Below are 14,402 nucleotides of genomic sequence, written 5' to 3'. Positions count from 1 at the left end.
ATTTATAGTCCAAAGTGAGCGTACAGGTAGCACTAAAGCTCAATTTAAGTTGACTTCATTAACTGTTTCGACTTTCGGAAGTAAGGCCGTAATGACTGGAGAGGCCCTAAGTGTTTTTATTCCGGAATCAGAAGACAATTTTCATGGAACGATAAATATATTTGTTTTCAAAATTTATAACTAAAGATTCTAAGCAATCTACCCATATCTCCAGTATAAAACGTTAAGATGATGCAGTTGATATTTTGTTACAAATATTAAAACTAACGAGGTTAATGCAGTGATAAAGTTAACAAATCTGACTCAAGCGTAACTCATCATTTTTGCAACAATCTGATAAATATACGAGATATTTTATATGAAAAGGATCAATATAAAATTTTGTTGCAAATTGTTAAGTTGATATCAATTGATATATTGAGAATTTGGCAGTTTTCAGTTTTAAGATTTTAGGAATGTTTCATTTTGTTTCGAATTGTTGATATATTAACTCAACAATTTATCAATTTGTGTAAAATCGCTAACCATATTGACATGTAGATCTTACCATTTTGATAGGACCTTAATGTTTCAATTTTTTTCAGTTATAATAAGTTAAATTATCACTTACCAAACACAATAGCTATTACAATAAGGTTCAAAAGTATCAAAAACACAGTGAGACCATCTTCGGATTCATCGTGATCAATTGCAGCGATAAGAACATTAATCAGGATCGCTGTTAGAGCAAACATCTGAAAAAGAAACGAAAGCGAATATGTTTACTGGAATTGTATATCATTAGATTAAGAAGGATTTATAACATTTAGGAATTATATGAAATATTATGAATAACTGAATAATGCAAAAGCAGTTAGTAGGTTAAATAATCAATAAACAAATTGTTGGAATTCTAATTAACCGGGGACTATCGATTCTAACGTTATCAAGATATTTGTCTGCTATGTGACAATTATTTATTTTATACAGTAATTAATGAAACATACGTATTCAATATATTTCGTAATATTTACCTGAAGTTTTTGTTCAAATGAGCTCTTCATCGGTAAGTATCGTGCATGTAGAATCAAGAACAGGACTGAGATACCGATGGTTAGAAGAACTGTCACTCTGTTTTCCCAGCCAAGCAACGTGATTAAAACGGTTTGTGTAACCTTTCGGATCAGTTCGAGGATTTCCCAAAACCAATATTTGTCTTTGTAATTCTCGCAGAGAATAGTTACCCATATGGGAGTACTGCTATGGGTGATATCGTCAGTATTAGTGACCGGATTAGTGATATCGTCTCCACGTGATACTGGACTGCTAAGGGTGCGCTCATGATATGATAATTCAGATCGCTTTTTCCACAAAAAGAAAAGCAGGCAAAACGGAAACGCAATCACATACAACACAGTTGCAACGAAAGCCAAGATTTGATACGTTTGTAATGATTTGCATTCAATTGCAAAATCAGATCGAAGAACTTCAACACAGTATTTTCTGTTTTCATCCCAGCAAAATCGTTTGCAAGCGCGTGGGTAGAGCTGGAAAATTATGGTACAGATCGGTGGGTAAGTCAGAAACAAGATAGCCAACATGTACGTTAGAAGCTTTGATTTAGTCCCTGGCAAACTAATGCGATAATAACATTTCTTTACTTGGTATATTACAAAAGGTACAACCATGATTAAAAGCAGGAATGTCATTGCGATGATAAATTCAAGTTTTGCGTTTATCTTCAGATCTTTCACAAAACAATTAGGACGAATGAATATTCGCAAGATGTTCAATTCAATGTATGCAACAAATTCACCAATGACGTACAAGTTTCCTGCCCAATTTAACTCATGAAGGGAAGTGAAAAATTCACCAACAACTTGATAGAATCCAAGAACTATTTTGAACCTAGAGATAAACATGTCAATAAGAGCTCTCTTTGTACTATGGAGAACCTTGCTTTTCTGTTTTTTGTATTGCCAAACAAGCAGAACATAAACACATATAACCAGTAGTAAGATGCCAATGACTTCAAGGATACTGTAAACTAACTCGGGACATTCCAAGCATTGGCCTAGAACAATGTAATAATTACTGATACATTTGGAACACATTATTCCCTCGTAGCCAGTTTCGCATGTGCCTTCGATATCAGTATTGTTATTTATGCAGCTTTCGCTTCGCGGACAAGAATGAACGTTTGGTAAGTCTCCGGAGTATTTCGTTGTTGAAGGATCGAAATTGGCCGATTCTGTCATTAGGTTCGCTACAAAGCTTTTGTACTCAGTGAGATTTGCTCCTGGATATTCCCAGTTCCAAAAGTAACCCTTTCTTAATGTCTTGTAGTCCTTTCCATAACAATCCAGAACATCATTTTCGCAAATCTGACACACATTAAAACGGTCAGTCCTTGCATAACCATCCATACAGAAGCAGGCTCTGAATCCTGCGTGTATAGTTTTGTTCGTTCCTTCTGGACAGACGATGCAATCATCGCTGCTGACTCCTTCACCAAGGGGAACGTATGTTCCCGCGTTGCATTTCTTGCATTCTACTTTGTTTGGGCTATTTGATACTTTGGCAATATCGTCTTGATAGTAACCTCCTGTGGAAACAAAAAGAAAATCTATATCCAAGCTATTTATGAATCGCTTTTTTGTTCTACTCCTTCGCAGGAACTTAATATGGTAGAACAGCGTGGTACATGTCGTGTTATTGAGCAACCTCATAACAGCCAGCTGGCTTAATGTGTGTCTAACATGAGATCAAAATTAGTTGGTCGAATGTTTTTTACATACATTATTATTGTGGCAGAAGATATTTTACTGGGATGACCCAATCATATTTATTCTAAAATGGAAAAACCATTTTAAAATCAAACAAGATGATAACATATTTTTTTTATTGCTTTATTTCAATTCATAATAAACATATGATACCGATTGTCGTAACCCTGATTTCTGAAATGTGTACATCGGCATGTTTAGGACAAAGCCAAAACTAGTTTCACGAATATGAAACCGTTTGCGTTTAAAGCTATGCATATAAATCATGTGAAATGACAGTTCGCAGCGTCATTTCGCGTCACAATATCAGCATCATGGAGCACGCAACTTACCAAATAATTATGCCTGCCACATTTCGTAATCCTGCTAATGCAGTGAATCTCAATGACAATGTTTTTTATCGGTCTCGTATGGTCCAATTCCCCTGTTGAAGTCTGCGCCAACTGGATATTGAATCACACCCATATCAATCTTAATAAATATATATGGTATTGCTTAATACCTGGTGGACATGGTTGACATCCTCCAGTTGTTTTGCCGTAAAATCCCTGCTTACACGGTGAACATATGTGCGATTTCATGTCTCTGGAATCGCATTCAAACCCTGATGCCATTAACGAATTTACAACTGTTGAGTCGGTAATTCTGAGGTTGAAAGAAAAGTCTCGGCTTAGGCATAAACTTTTGGAGAGAAAAAAAGAAGATAATTAATAACAATTAACTTCTTAAATGTTAACTAGTTTATACAGTTTGAACAGGAGGGGGGTCGGTTGGGGTGGGGATGGGGTAATTTTACAGCTGCTATTGGTTGGAGTTGTAGATGGCAGATGCCATCAGGAACTGCATCATTTGCAGTCATGTCCATGTTTCTAACACAGGTATTAAACAATTTATTTGTACTAGGCCTTACCCTGTTTACATCAATAACTCACTCTATTAAATACCACCTAGCAACGTTGAAATCCTTTAAATTGGACCAAACCTATCGCACAAGGCTTGTTTCAGGAGATGATTTAGTCACACAATTAGCTTTATTTATTAGTAAACATTCTAATCCTTACATTTTCGTTTGAAATCCTTCAAATGTTGGGAACTCAATGGATTGAATTTTGTCACAGGCAACGTACCTTTAAGAAAAAACAACAGAATTATTAGACGTTAGGAATTCTGCACGTCGAAATTATGCATCGCCATTGAAGATATTATGAACAAAACCACAAAGCAAAGCCATTCATTTCAAAAGTTTCTGTTAATCACAGCAAATTAATTATATTTACTCATTTTAAACTTGAGTTGATAAATTTGATAAAAAATATTGTTAAACGATTCATGACATACGGAAGACACATATCCAAAGGTTGGAATATTATGCACATTTTGGGAAACTTATAAAAGTGAAATGGTGACTGTAGCAATGAGAGAAAATTTGTTTTCTATATTATTTCGTAAAATTTAATCAAACTTGTAAATATAGCTGGTAATGATTCGACTTGAAACGCATTCGACTCGTTAGAACTGTGCTGTTCAATAGATGAAGGTTAGTAGATATCTTACAGTGTAAGATGTCCGCTGTGGTTTGACACAAATTCCAAATCCAGGTTAGAAATGGTATTGCCATACAAGTGACTGTAGCGCAAAAGAAAAACAAATAAAAATATAAGGTGTAAATACTTCCTGCGTATGAATATGCCTACGTGCAGTGAAATATGTATCTTTTTCTGATATTGGTCACATATGCAGAATATGGGTTAGATGGAGAGTCCGTAACCTCACGCATATAGCACCAACAGGACGCAACATACTTTAATTTGCCTGCAGTTAATAAAAATGACCGAATTAATAAATTAATGAATAACGAGTAACAACGTTAGTGTACGAATGAGAATGGAAGATGTCATTTTGCTGTTGCTATACTTACAGTTCATTCAGTACTTGTCCAAAAGTATTTGCTTGCAATTCAGAAATTTCGTTGTTGAATAAATACCTTTAATGAAAAACCAATAAGTTCTTGATTTGTTAAAATAAGTAAATTCAAAACGAAAACAAAATGGAAAGTGGTATTTCTCCTATAGCTTTTTCTTGTTCGCAAAATATTCATTATAATGCTAAATCTCTGAATGGAATGCTCCATAATTGCCAGAAAAAAATTAATAACGTGCCTTCCTGAATGTTAATGTTAGTTTTTAAACTTAATAACTCAAACAAAACGTGTTATTTTAACTTTCTAAAAGCAGCAGAGCACTATTGGAACACACAATTAATACCTATTGTCCAAATGCGACCAATGTGTTATGTGCTGTGAACATATTTGTTGTGGCCTGAATAAAAACTAGTTCTATTTTATGTTGTATATAGACACTGCCGTTTATCCAGAAATTGTGGGAACAGAAAAACATTGCAGTTATGATTAAAAAAAGTGATATCTAAAACAAATATAATAAAGGAAGTGTTCCCAATTTGTCTCCTCCTAAATTATCGTCGGACGTCTCGTATGATTTTATTCTTACTCCGAAGAGGTAAATATTCGGCTAACACTAGATGAATTAAACTTTAGGCTCGCCCTATAGGAACCCCATATGATCGTAGTTCCTGGGCCCCCAAATTAACCGTTTCTCAGCTGGGACTGTGCGTTTTTCAGTCTGATTAGTCGAACTGGAAAGAGAGGTCAATGAAATTCACGCGCTATTCACCCGGTGTGTAATTGAATAGCAGAAAAGCAAGAGGAAAATGTGAAAAGAAGAAGCATGATTTTTGCCATTGTGGTTACCCCTCTGCTCCCCCACCTCCTCTCCTCCCTTCTTCTCCCCCGAAAAAAAAAAACGATTCTGCAAAACTTACAACTTTTGAGGTCCAGCAATGAAAGCAAATGGTTCAATCGTGTGGATGTTGTTATCAAAGATTAACCTATTTTAAGACACAAAAAGACGGAGGAACATAATGTAGTGTCGAAAACATTTAATATTATGTGATCTTCGTACCGGAAAATATATCATTACAGAGTGTTATACTTACAAACTTTCTAAATTGTAGAGACCTCTGAAAACCTCTTCTGTGATGTAGGTAATGTTGTTCTTGTTTAGGTATACATTACGGATGTTCATATGACCACCCTCCGACGGCAGAAGGATTCTTGGGAGGTGTTTGATTCTGTTTCCATGGAGATATCTAGAAAATAATATATAGAACATTTAGCAATAATTGAATGGATTAAACTGGGAATTGAATTAATTGCCATTCATCGAACTCGAATATTTCAACGAATCAACCATTTGGAATTAATTTGGTATTGGGAAGTTTGAATAGTATAAGGGACGCAGCTAAAAGTCAGCTAAATACATCCCACAACTTCCATATTATACGCTATGCAGCCTGCACAAAATACGCTACGTAGCTAAGATACAGTTTATAGCGTACATAAAAATGCGTTTTGCAGTTAAAATATAATACTCTACACAGCTAGGAGACAGCTGAAGACAGCTCACAACTTTCATAGAATACCAGCAGCGCCATCTCTCTTCCACAATTCCTAAACTCTCCTCATTATACGCTACGCAAAATGTGTCATAGACTATACTATGGGTACGTTATCGATACCAGGTTTACTTATTAAAAGTACATTTGAACACTTACAACTCTCCCAGTACAGAGAGATCAGCAAATATCTGATCTGGCATAACCGTCAAATAATTAAAAGACAAGTCCCTGAAAGACAGAAGAATAAATGCTGTGTAAGAATGTGTAAAATAACTAGCCATGCAATAATTTCTTTTCGTATTCTATTACATATTATGTTCGAGTTAAGCGGATAAAAAATGTAAGTTTAGGTCGTACTTAAACATTCTACATTATACATCCGTACAAAATTAGCTAACAAAAGCTTACCAGTAGCGATATAACAATAAAAGTATCAAGCAAAAGTTATACAGACATGTCTCTAATTGTCAGTTCTCCGAGGTCTTTAGAATCTATCTATCGATCTATATATCCATCCATCCATCCATCCATCCATCCATCCATCCATCCATCCATCCATCCATCCATCCATCCATCCATCCATCCATCCATCCATCCATCCATCCATCCATCCATCCATCCATCCATCTATCTATCTATCCATCTATCTATCTATTTATCTATCTATCTTTCTAAGAGCGTCTATAAAAGAGCGTCAGCGTGCAAGCGTCAACGTGCAATACATTGCGAAACAGTTACTGTACATGTACAGATCAATGTTCTTTTTTATAACAAAACCACACGTTATCATACCTATTTGGCAAATATATATACTTGTTTCATCCACAAGTCTGTAAAAATTATTTTACACGTTTAGCAAGATGTTAATCTCATATACGTATTTGGTTAATGGTTCTCCATTAATAACCATATTCCTTGTTGATGAAAGTCACTGAAACTGGCCAATTAAGCAATCATACTATCTTTCGTTCCTACTAATTATTTTTACCGATATACTATCCTGGTTTCCAATGACATATTAAGGACCTTTCTATTACATATAAAAGAAATACTTACAACAGCTCAAGATTTATGACATAAATGAAATAGAATGAAAGACTCTTACAGGAATACAAAGAGTTTTCATAATTAAAACACTTATCATCCTTTCGATCTACACTCTACATCAATATTATTAAGTACAAAATTTAAATAAGCGAAAACGAAAGACTAGTACAGACAGTTTTATAATGCATTTTTTCAATTACCGACAAAGGAGAGCTTCATAATTAAGCCACTTGTCATCCTTTGAATGGACACTAAACATCAATAGTATAAAAAAAAACTGACAGCTTCCAAAGTCTTGTTTGATTAAAAAATATATTCTCTGGGAGAGATGCCAATTTGTTGTTAGACAGATCCCTGAAGGAAAAAGGCAACTTGTTATGTATACAAAAGTTGGTGTGCATAACTAGTCGATCCTAGCAGGATCTTCTAAATTAAAACATATAACACTTTATAATTTTAGTTAACATACAGAACCCCTAACTGCTTTTGACTAGCAAATATATTTTCGGGAAGGCCTTTTAGGTTGTTGCTATGCAGGCCTCTGTAATAAATATAGAAATAACATCGCAAATAAATAGCCAAATGAATGTTTTATTTGGAGGAAGAAAAAGCAACGTTTAGTACTTGCATTACGCATGTTAATCTATCGAAAAACATTTTAAGTATGTTAAAAGATAACCATGTAGACCATTGATATGATATGATCTGATATTATATAACCGGATAGTCATAAGTAGCGTTCGTTTTGAAACAACTAAAAATGGGTAAAATTCTTTTTTATACATTCTCACAATAACAGCATAATGTAATGTTCAATTAATTGCGCAAAGCATGCAAATGAAATATGTCGACGTTAAATCTGAAATCATGATTCCTTCCATTAGTATAAAGTCGACCGTGATTTACATGCATATACACAATCCTTTCGACAGAATATTAGGTAGATTACTGAAAGGAGTGTTTTTAGCCTGACATTTATCAGGTGATTAACTATCATAACAATGACGAACAACATACTACTCGAAGCATTTTGATAGAATTAAGGCTTCAAACCCACTTGAGTGATAACCATTCAGCGAAAGAATTGAATGTGTAGCAAGTTATATGACAGATATATAGTAAATAAATAAGAACAACACACAATTTCTCATTTAAGGCTTGGCTTGCCTATAGAGAGTGGTTATTCTGTCTTAATTGTCAGATTCAAAGCACCAGGGGTGCTCTCTGTACAATCATAACACTTGGGCAATACGCTTTCAATGACAGTTATACAAAGCCAATATTTCTTTCCTTCAATGTGAGATTTTGATATAATTCATAAAATCGGCGGAGAAACAGCATGGTAAACACTTTATATAAATATTGATTTACAGGAAATCACTCTTTTTAGTCAACAATATTTTTACCATTATCACATTATACAAACATCACCTTCATAAGGATTTTATAATTAGACATAAATAATACATAATTTAATAAGTTTACTGATCCTTAACATAGCTGCAAGTGATATTGTCTCTTGTATAAATTTCAAAATACGAAAAGGAAAAACAAAGATATTGGAATAAACTATATTAATAAGTACTATTTTGTTCACCCTATTTGTAAATTCTTTCTCTGCATGTAAACTTGCATCCTTTAAATTCTTATTTTGAACAAAACAGAACTGTTGTATCATCAGCAAAAAAAACAAAGTTTGATTTTGAGGATGTTGAATGAATATTAGTAATATACATAAATGAAAAGTAATGGCCCGTTACAGTTCAGTTTAGATGAGGATGTTCCATTGAAGTGGACATACTAGACCATGTTTCCCAAGTTACCTGCAATTCAGTCATATATTATGAACATGGGACAATCCTACAATCCTGGAGGTTTGTGAGATTACAAAAGATCGTGACATGTTAGGGACGTCAAGGTATTTTCAGACATACCCCTGAAAGGACTAAATACACAAGTTATAGTACGAAAGGACATTTTACGTAACACATGAACGCAGGCAAATATCTTTGAGAAAATGAATTGAACATTTACAAAAACATAATATAAATAGGGCTTAGTGAAAAAAAAAAAGACTTACAGCTCCTCAAGATTCGATAGATTAGAAACTATATGCATCTGGAGAGATCCCAACTTGTTATTATTCAGATATCTGCAAGTAATATGTATATCGTGACAGGTAGGGACGTCAAGGTCTTTTCAGACAGACCCCTGAAAGGACTTAATGCACAAAGTTATAGTACGACAGGACATTTTATCGTAACATATGAACGCAGGCAAATATGTTTGAGAAAATGAATTGAACAAGTACAAAAACATATTATAAATAGGACTTAGTGAAAAAAAAAAAAAAAAAAACTTACAGCCGCTCAAGCTTCGAGAGATTGGAAAATATATGCATTGGGAGAGATCCCAACTTGTTTTCACCCAGATATCTGCAAGTAATATGAATATCATACGATAACAGAGGTATGATGGTTGGCTACACCGTAAGAACTCATACTGTGTGTTACTATGTGTAACTGCAGGGATATGAAAGTCAAATTGTGAGACGAAAACATTCGTTTTTGCCTCTGCGACACTTTCTTTCCTGCGTTAGTCCACTCAGACATTTACCGAAATTAGACAGTCAATTTAACGCTTAGGCGATTTTAGGGATATTGTTTCCTTGTTAGGAGTGTGCAAATTCATAAATTAAGTAATCACGTCATTGCGAAATCTTACAAAGCCAACGAAGAAATCGCGTACGTGAATCGCAAACAAAACCACAGAGCAAATGAGAGATATCAATTTGACCGTTTCCTTAAAGGAACAATTGTGCATTTGTTATTGCTACGTTACCGTGCACCATTCTAACCCAACTAATATTCGTCAAAAAAGTTCCATAATTGGACACTCATCCAGATGGAAGAACACAAAATCCAAACACGATATAATGATGAATAGTCAATGAATAGTTTTCAATAATCAATAAATTTATTGATATTATTAATAATTGAAAATATATGTAAACTTACAAATTCTGTAAGGAAATCAAATCAGAAAATATATGTTCAGGAAGAGCTGTCAAGTTGTTTTGCTCAAGGAACCTGAAAAGAACCAAGAATCATGTTTTGCATGTGACAATGTTGGAAAGTGGAAAGTGTATTACTCTATGTTTATTTCTTCTTAATAAATGGGTGTTTAGTGAATTCTACATTGGGATTGGCGGTCTAGACTAATTGTCCTTTTCAAGAGTTGAGTTGTGATTGCATTCGTGTTAAAAAAAAAAACATCAGCTCTTCTTTCCCCATGAGTTTAGGACAAGTGAAAGTTAGTTGGAACAGTCTCTTTACTAGCTTAGAGCGAAAATGTTATTTCCCGAGAACAATCTCCCGACTTTCAACGTTGTCATAGCTGAGAATCATTAACTATTAAGTATACTAGAGGAAAGTCACGACATGTGTAAATCTGTAATTTATAACACGTGTTGACGCACAATGATTATATTTTTGACATGCTTACATGATTTCACTCCCAAATGAGCTTGCAATGAACTCAGTTTAATGAAGTGAATTACATGTCTACGATATATATGTCCATAACGGGGAACAACAGTAGGTGATTTCACTGGCTCCGTATTCAGGCTTTGCATATTATTTTATTTCATAAAACTGAGACAGTATTTAATTATTCCTTTAAAACGACAACGGATCTCCATGATCAAAATACTTCTTTGGTTCCATATAGTGTTCAATGAGAGTACACTATAAGTGATCATATTTGGCCAAAAATGCTCATTACATCATAACGATTTCATGAAAAAGACAACAAAATCTTACAACTTTTGGATGTTCTCGAGACTAGAAAAGGTGTTAATTTGGAGAGACCACAAGCTATTTGCTGACAGATCCCTGAAAGGAATTTTTAACCAAATTATGAACTAAAATGATGGGTATTTTTCAGTCAATTTAACGCTAAAGTGATTTTACGGAACTCGTTTCTTTTTTAGGAGTGTGCAAATTCAAAAATTTAGTAATCTCATCATTGCGAAATCTTACAAAGCCAACGAAGAAATCGCATACGTGAATCGCAAACAAAACCAGACAGTAAATGAGAGATATTAATTTGACCGTGTCCTTAGAGGAACAATTGTACATTTGTTCTTGCTACGTTACCGTGCACTATTCTAACCCAGTTTGCAAGTTATATTCGTCAAAATGTTCCATAATTGGACATTCATCCAGATGGAAGAACACGAAATCCAAACACGATATATCGATGAATAGTCATTGAATATTTTTCAATAATCAATCAATTTAATTACATGAATAATAATGATTGAAAATAAACTTAATAACGCTGTAAGGAAATCATATCAGAAAATATATATTCAGGAATATGAATAATATGAATATCATACGATAACAGAGGTATGATGGTTGGCTACACCGTAAGAACTCATACTGTGTTACTATGTGTAACTGCAGGGATATGAAAGTCAAATTGTGAGACGAAAACATTCGTTTTTGCCTCTGCGACACTTTCTTTCCTGCGTTAGTCCACTCAGACATTTACCGAAATTAGACAGTCAATTTAACGCTTAGGCGATTTTAGGGATATTGTTTCCTTGTTAGGAGTGTGCAAATTCATAAATTAAGTAATCACGTCATTGCGAAATCTTACAAAGCCAACGAAGAAATCGCGTACGTGAATCGCAAACAAAACCACAGAGCAAATGAGAGATATCAATTTGACCGTTTCCTTAAAGGAACAATTGTGCATTTGTTATTGCTACGTTACCGTGCACCATTCTAACCCAACTAATATTCGTCAAAAAAGTTCCATAATTGGACACTCATCCAGATGGAAGAACACAAAATCCAAACACGATATAATGATGAATAGTCAATGAATAGTTTTCAATCATAGGACTTAGTGAAAAAAAAAAAAAAAACAACTTACAGCCGCTCAAGCTTCAAGAGGTTGGAAAATATATGCATTGGGAGAGATCCCAACTTGTTTTCACCCAGATTTCTGCAAGTAATATGAATATCATACGATAACAGAGGTATGATGGTTGGCCACACCGTAAGAACTCATACTGTGTGTTACTATGTGTAACTGCAGGGATATGAAAGTCAAATTGTGAGACGAAAACATTCGTTTTTGCCTCTGCGACACTTTCTTTCCTGCGTTAGTCCACTCAGACATTTACCGAAATTAGACAGTCAATTTAACGCTTAGGCGATTTTAGGGATATTGTTTCCTTGTTAGGAGTGTGCAAATTCATAAATTAAGTAATCACGTCATTGCGAAATCTTACAAAGCCAACGAAGAAATCGCGTACGTGAATCGCAAACAAAACCACAGAGCAAATGAGAGATATCAATTTGACCGTTTCCTTAAAGGAACAATTGTGCATTTGTTATTGCTACGTTACCGTGCACCATTCTAACCCAACTAATATTCGTCAAAAAAGTTCCATAATTGGACACTCATCCAGATGGAAGAACACAAAATCCAAACACGATATAATGATGAATAGTCAATGAATAGTTTTCAATAATCAATAAATTTATTGATATTATTAATAATTGAAAATATATGTAAACTTACAAATTCTGTAAGGAAATCAAATCAGAAAATATATGTTCAGGAAGAGCTGTCAAGTTGTTTTGCTCAAGGAACCTGAAAAGAACCAAGAATCATGTTTTGCATGTGACAATGTTGGAAAGTGGAAAGTGTATTACTCTATGTTTATTTCTTCTTAATAAATGGGTGTTTAGTGAATTCTACATTGGGATTGGCGGTCTAGACTAATTGTCCTTTTCAAGAGTTGAGTTGTGATTGCATTCGTGTTAAAAAAAAAAACATCAGCTCTTCTTTCCCCATGAGTTTAGGACAAGTGAAAGTTAGTTGGAACAGTCTCTTTACTAGCTTAGAGCGAAAATGTTATTTCCCGAGAACAATCTCCCGACTTTCAACGTTGTCATAGCTGAGAATCATTAACTATTAAGTATACTAGAGGAAAGTCACGACATGTGTAAATCTGTAATTTATAACACGTGTTGACGCACAATGATTATATTTTTGACATGCTATATATATATATATATACGGTTATTATCGTCATTATTGTTAATATTTATCACGATCAATACGTATGAAATAAATGATATTATGTTTTTTAATCTGAGCATGAATACTGGGACGATCTATGGCTCGAAAATTTATTATGAAAGCTAGGTTTTATCAACATTTCATGTTGCTGATAGCAATTACTATTTGTTGATGGATTTCTACACATTTGGGGATGATATATATATATATATATTATTGCTTTTAAACCTTGTAATGCTATACGAATAAGAATGTTAGTATACATACAGTTTCAATAAACGCGTTTGACTAGCAAACATATGTTCAGGAAGAGCCGTCAAGTTGTTTTGACTAAGTGACCTGAAAAGAACCAAGAATCATGTTTTGCATGTGACAATGCTTGAAAGTGGAAAGTATATAACTCTATGATATGTTTCTTTTGTCTCTATAAATGGATGTTTAGTGAATTCTCCGTTGGCGTGGATAAGGTATTACGATACACGGTCTGGACAAATTTTCCTTTTCAAATAAAAATTTAACCTTCTAGGTTGTTGCTATGCAGATCTCTGTAATAAATATAGAAATAACATCGCAAATAAATAGCCAAATGAATGTTTTATTTGGAGGAAGAAAAAGCAACGTTTTGTACTTGCATTACGCATATTAATCTATTGAAAAACATTTTAGTATGTTAACAGATAACCATGTAGACCATTCATATGATATGATCTAAAATGATGTAACCTGATAGTCATAAGTAGCGTTTGTTTTGAAACAACTAAAATTTGGGTAAATAATCCTTCTTTCATTCATTCTCACAATAACAGCATAGGATAATGTTCACTAAAAATGCGCAAAGAATGCAAATGAAGCATTTGTCGACGTTAAATCAGAAAACACGATTCCTTCCATTAGTATAAAGTCTACCGTGATTAACATGCATATACGCTATCCGTTCAACAGAATATTAGGTAAGTTACTCAAAGTCGTGTTTTTAACCTGACATTTATTACGTGATTAACTATCAGAACAATG

The 14,402-nt window shown here is 34.0% G+C and overlaps 2 protein-coding genes across 6 annotated transcripts in view; one reads left to right on the top strand and one right to left on the bottom strand.

Moving 5' to 3' along the window:
• Positions 1-14,402, top strand: part of LOC139982960 (uncharacterized) — a 499,934-nt gene that overhangs the window by 275,292 nt on the left and 210,240 nt on the right. The window lies entirely within an intron of this gene.
• LOC139982959 (uncharacterized) overlaps positions 1-14,402 on the bottom strand; it is an 83,661-nt gene that overhangs the window by 3,396 nt on the left and 65,863 nt on the right. The window contains exons 24-39 of one of the 5 annotated variants that reach the window (XM_071996183.1): positions 13,656-13,727; positions 12,885-12,956; positions 12,231-12,302; positions 10,304-10,375; positions 9,650-9,721; positions 9,367-9,438; positions 7,569-7,640; positions 6,396-6,467; positions 5,778-5,930; positions 5,604-5,669; positions 4,684-4,749; positions 4,320-4,391; positions 3,827-3,892; positions 3,268-3,446; positions 1,014-2,584; positions 611-734 (exon numbers count right to left, since the gene is read on the bottom strand). In XM_071996183.1, coding sequence (XP_071852284.1) covers positions 611-734; positions 1,014-2,584; positions 3,268-3,446; positions 3,827-3,892; positions 4,320-4,391; positions 4,684-4,749; positions 5,604-5,669; positions 5,778-5,930; positions 6,396-6,467; positions 7,569-7,640; positions 9,367-9,438; positions 9,650-9,721; positions 10,304-10,375; positions 12,231-12,302; positions 12,885-12,956; positions 13,656-13,727 — 2,873 coding nt within the window. The remainder of the gene's footprint in view (positions 1-610; positions 735-1,013; positions 2,585-3,267; positions 3,447-3,826; positions 3,893-4,319; positions 4,392-4,683; positions 4,750-5,603; positions 5,670-5,777; positions 5,931-6,395; positions 6,468-7,568; positions 7,641-9,366; positions 9,439-9,649; positions 9,722-10,303; positions 10,376-12,230; positions 12,303-12,884; positions 12,957-13,655; positions 13,728-14,402) is intronic. The other 4 variants (XM_071996184.1, XM_071996185.1, XM_071996186.1 and 1 more) reach the window with 4 other exon arrangements.

The sequence above is a fragment of the Apostichopus japonicus genome, chromosome 16 (assembly GCF_037975245.1).
Source record: "Apostichopus japonicus isolate 1M-3 chromosome 16, ASM3797524v1, whole genome shotgun sequence".
NCBI classification, from domain to species: domain Eukaryota; kingdom Metazoa; phylum Echinodermata; class Holothuroidea; order Aspidochirotida; family Stichopodidae; genus Apostichopus; species Apostichopus japonicus.
This window is presented reverse-complemented; position numbering and strand designations above follow the sequence as displayed.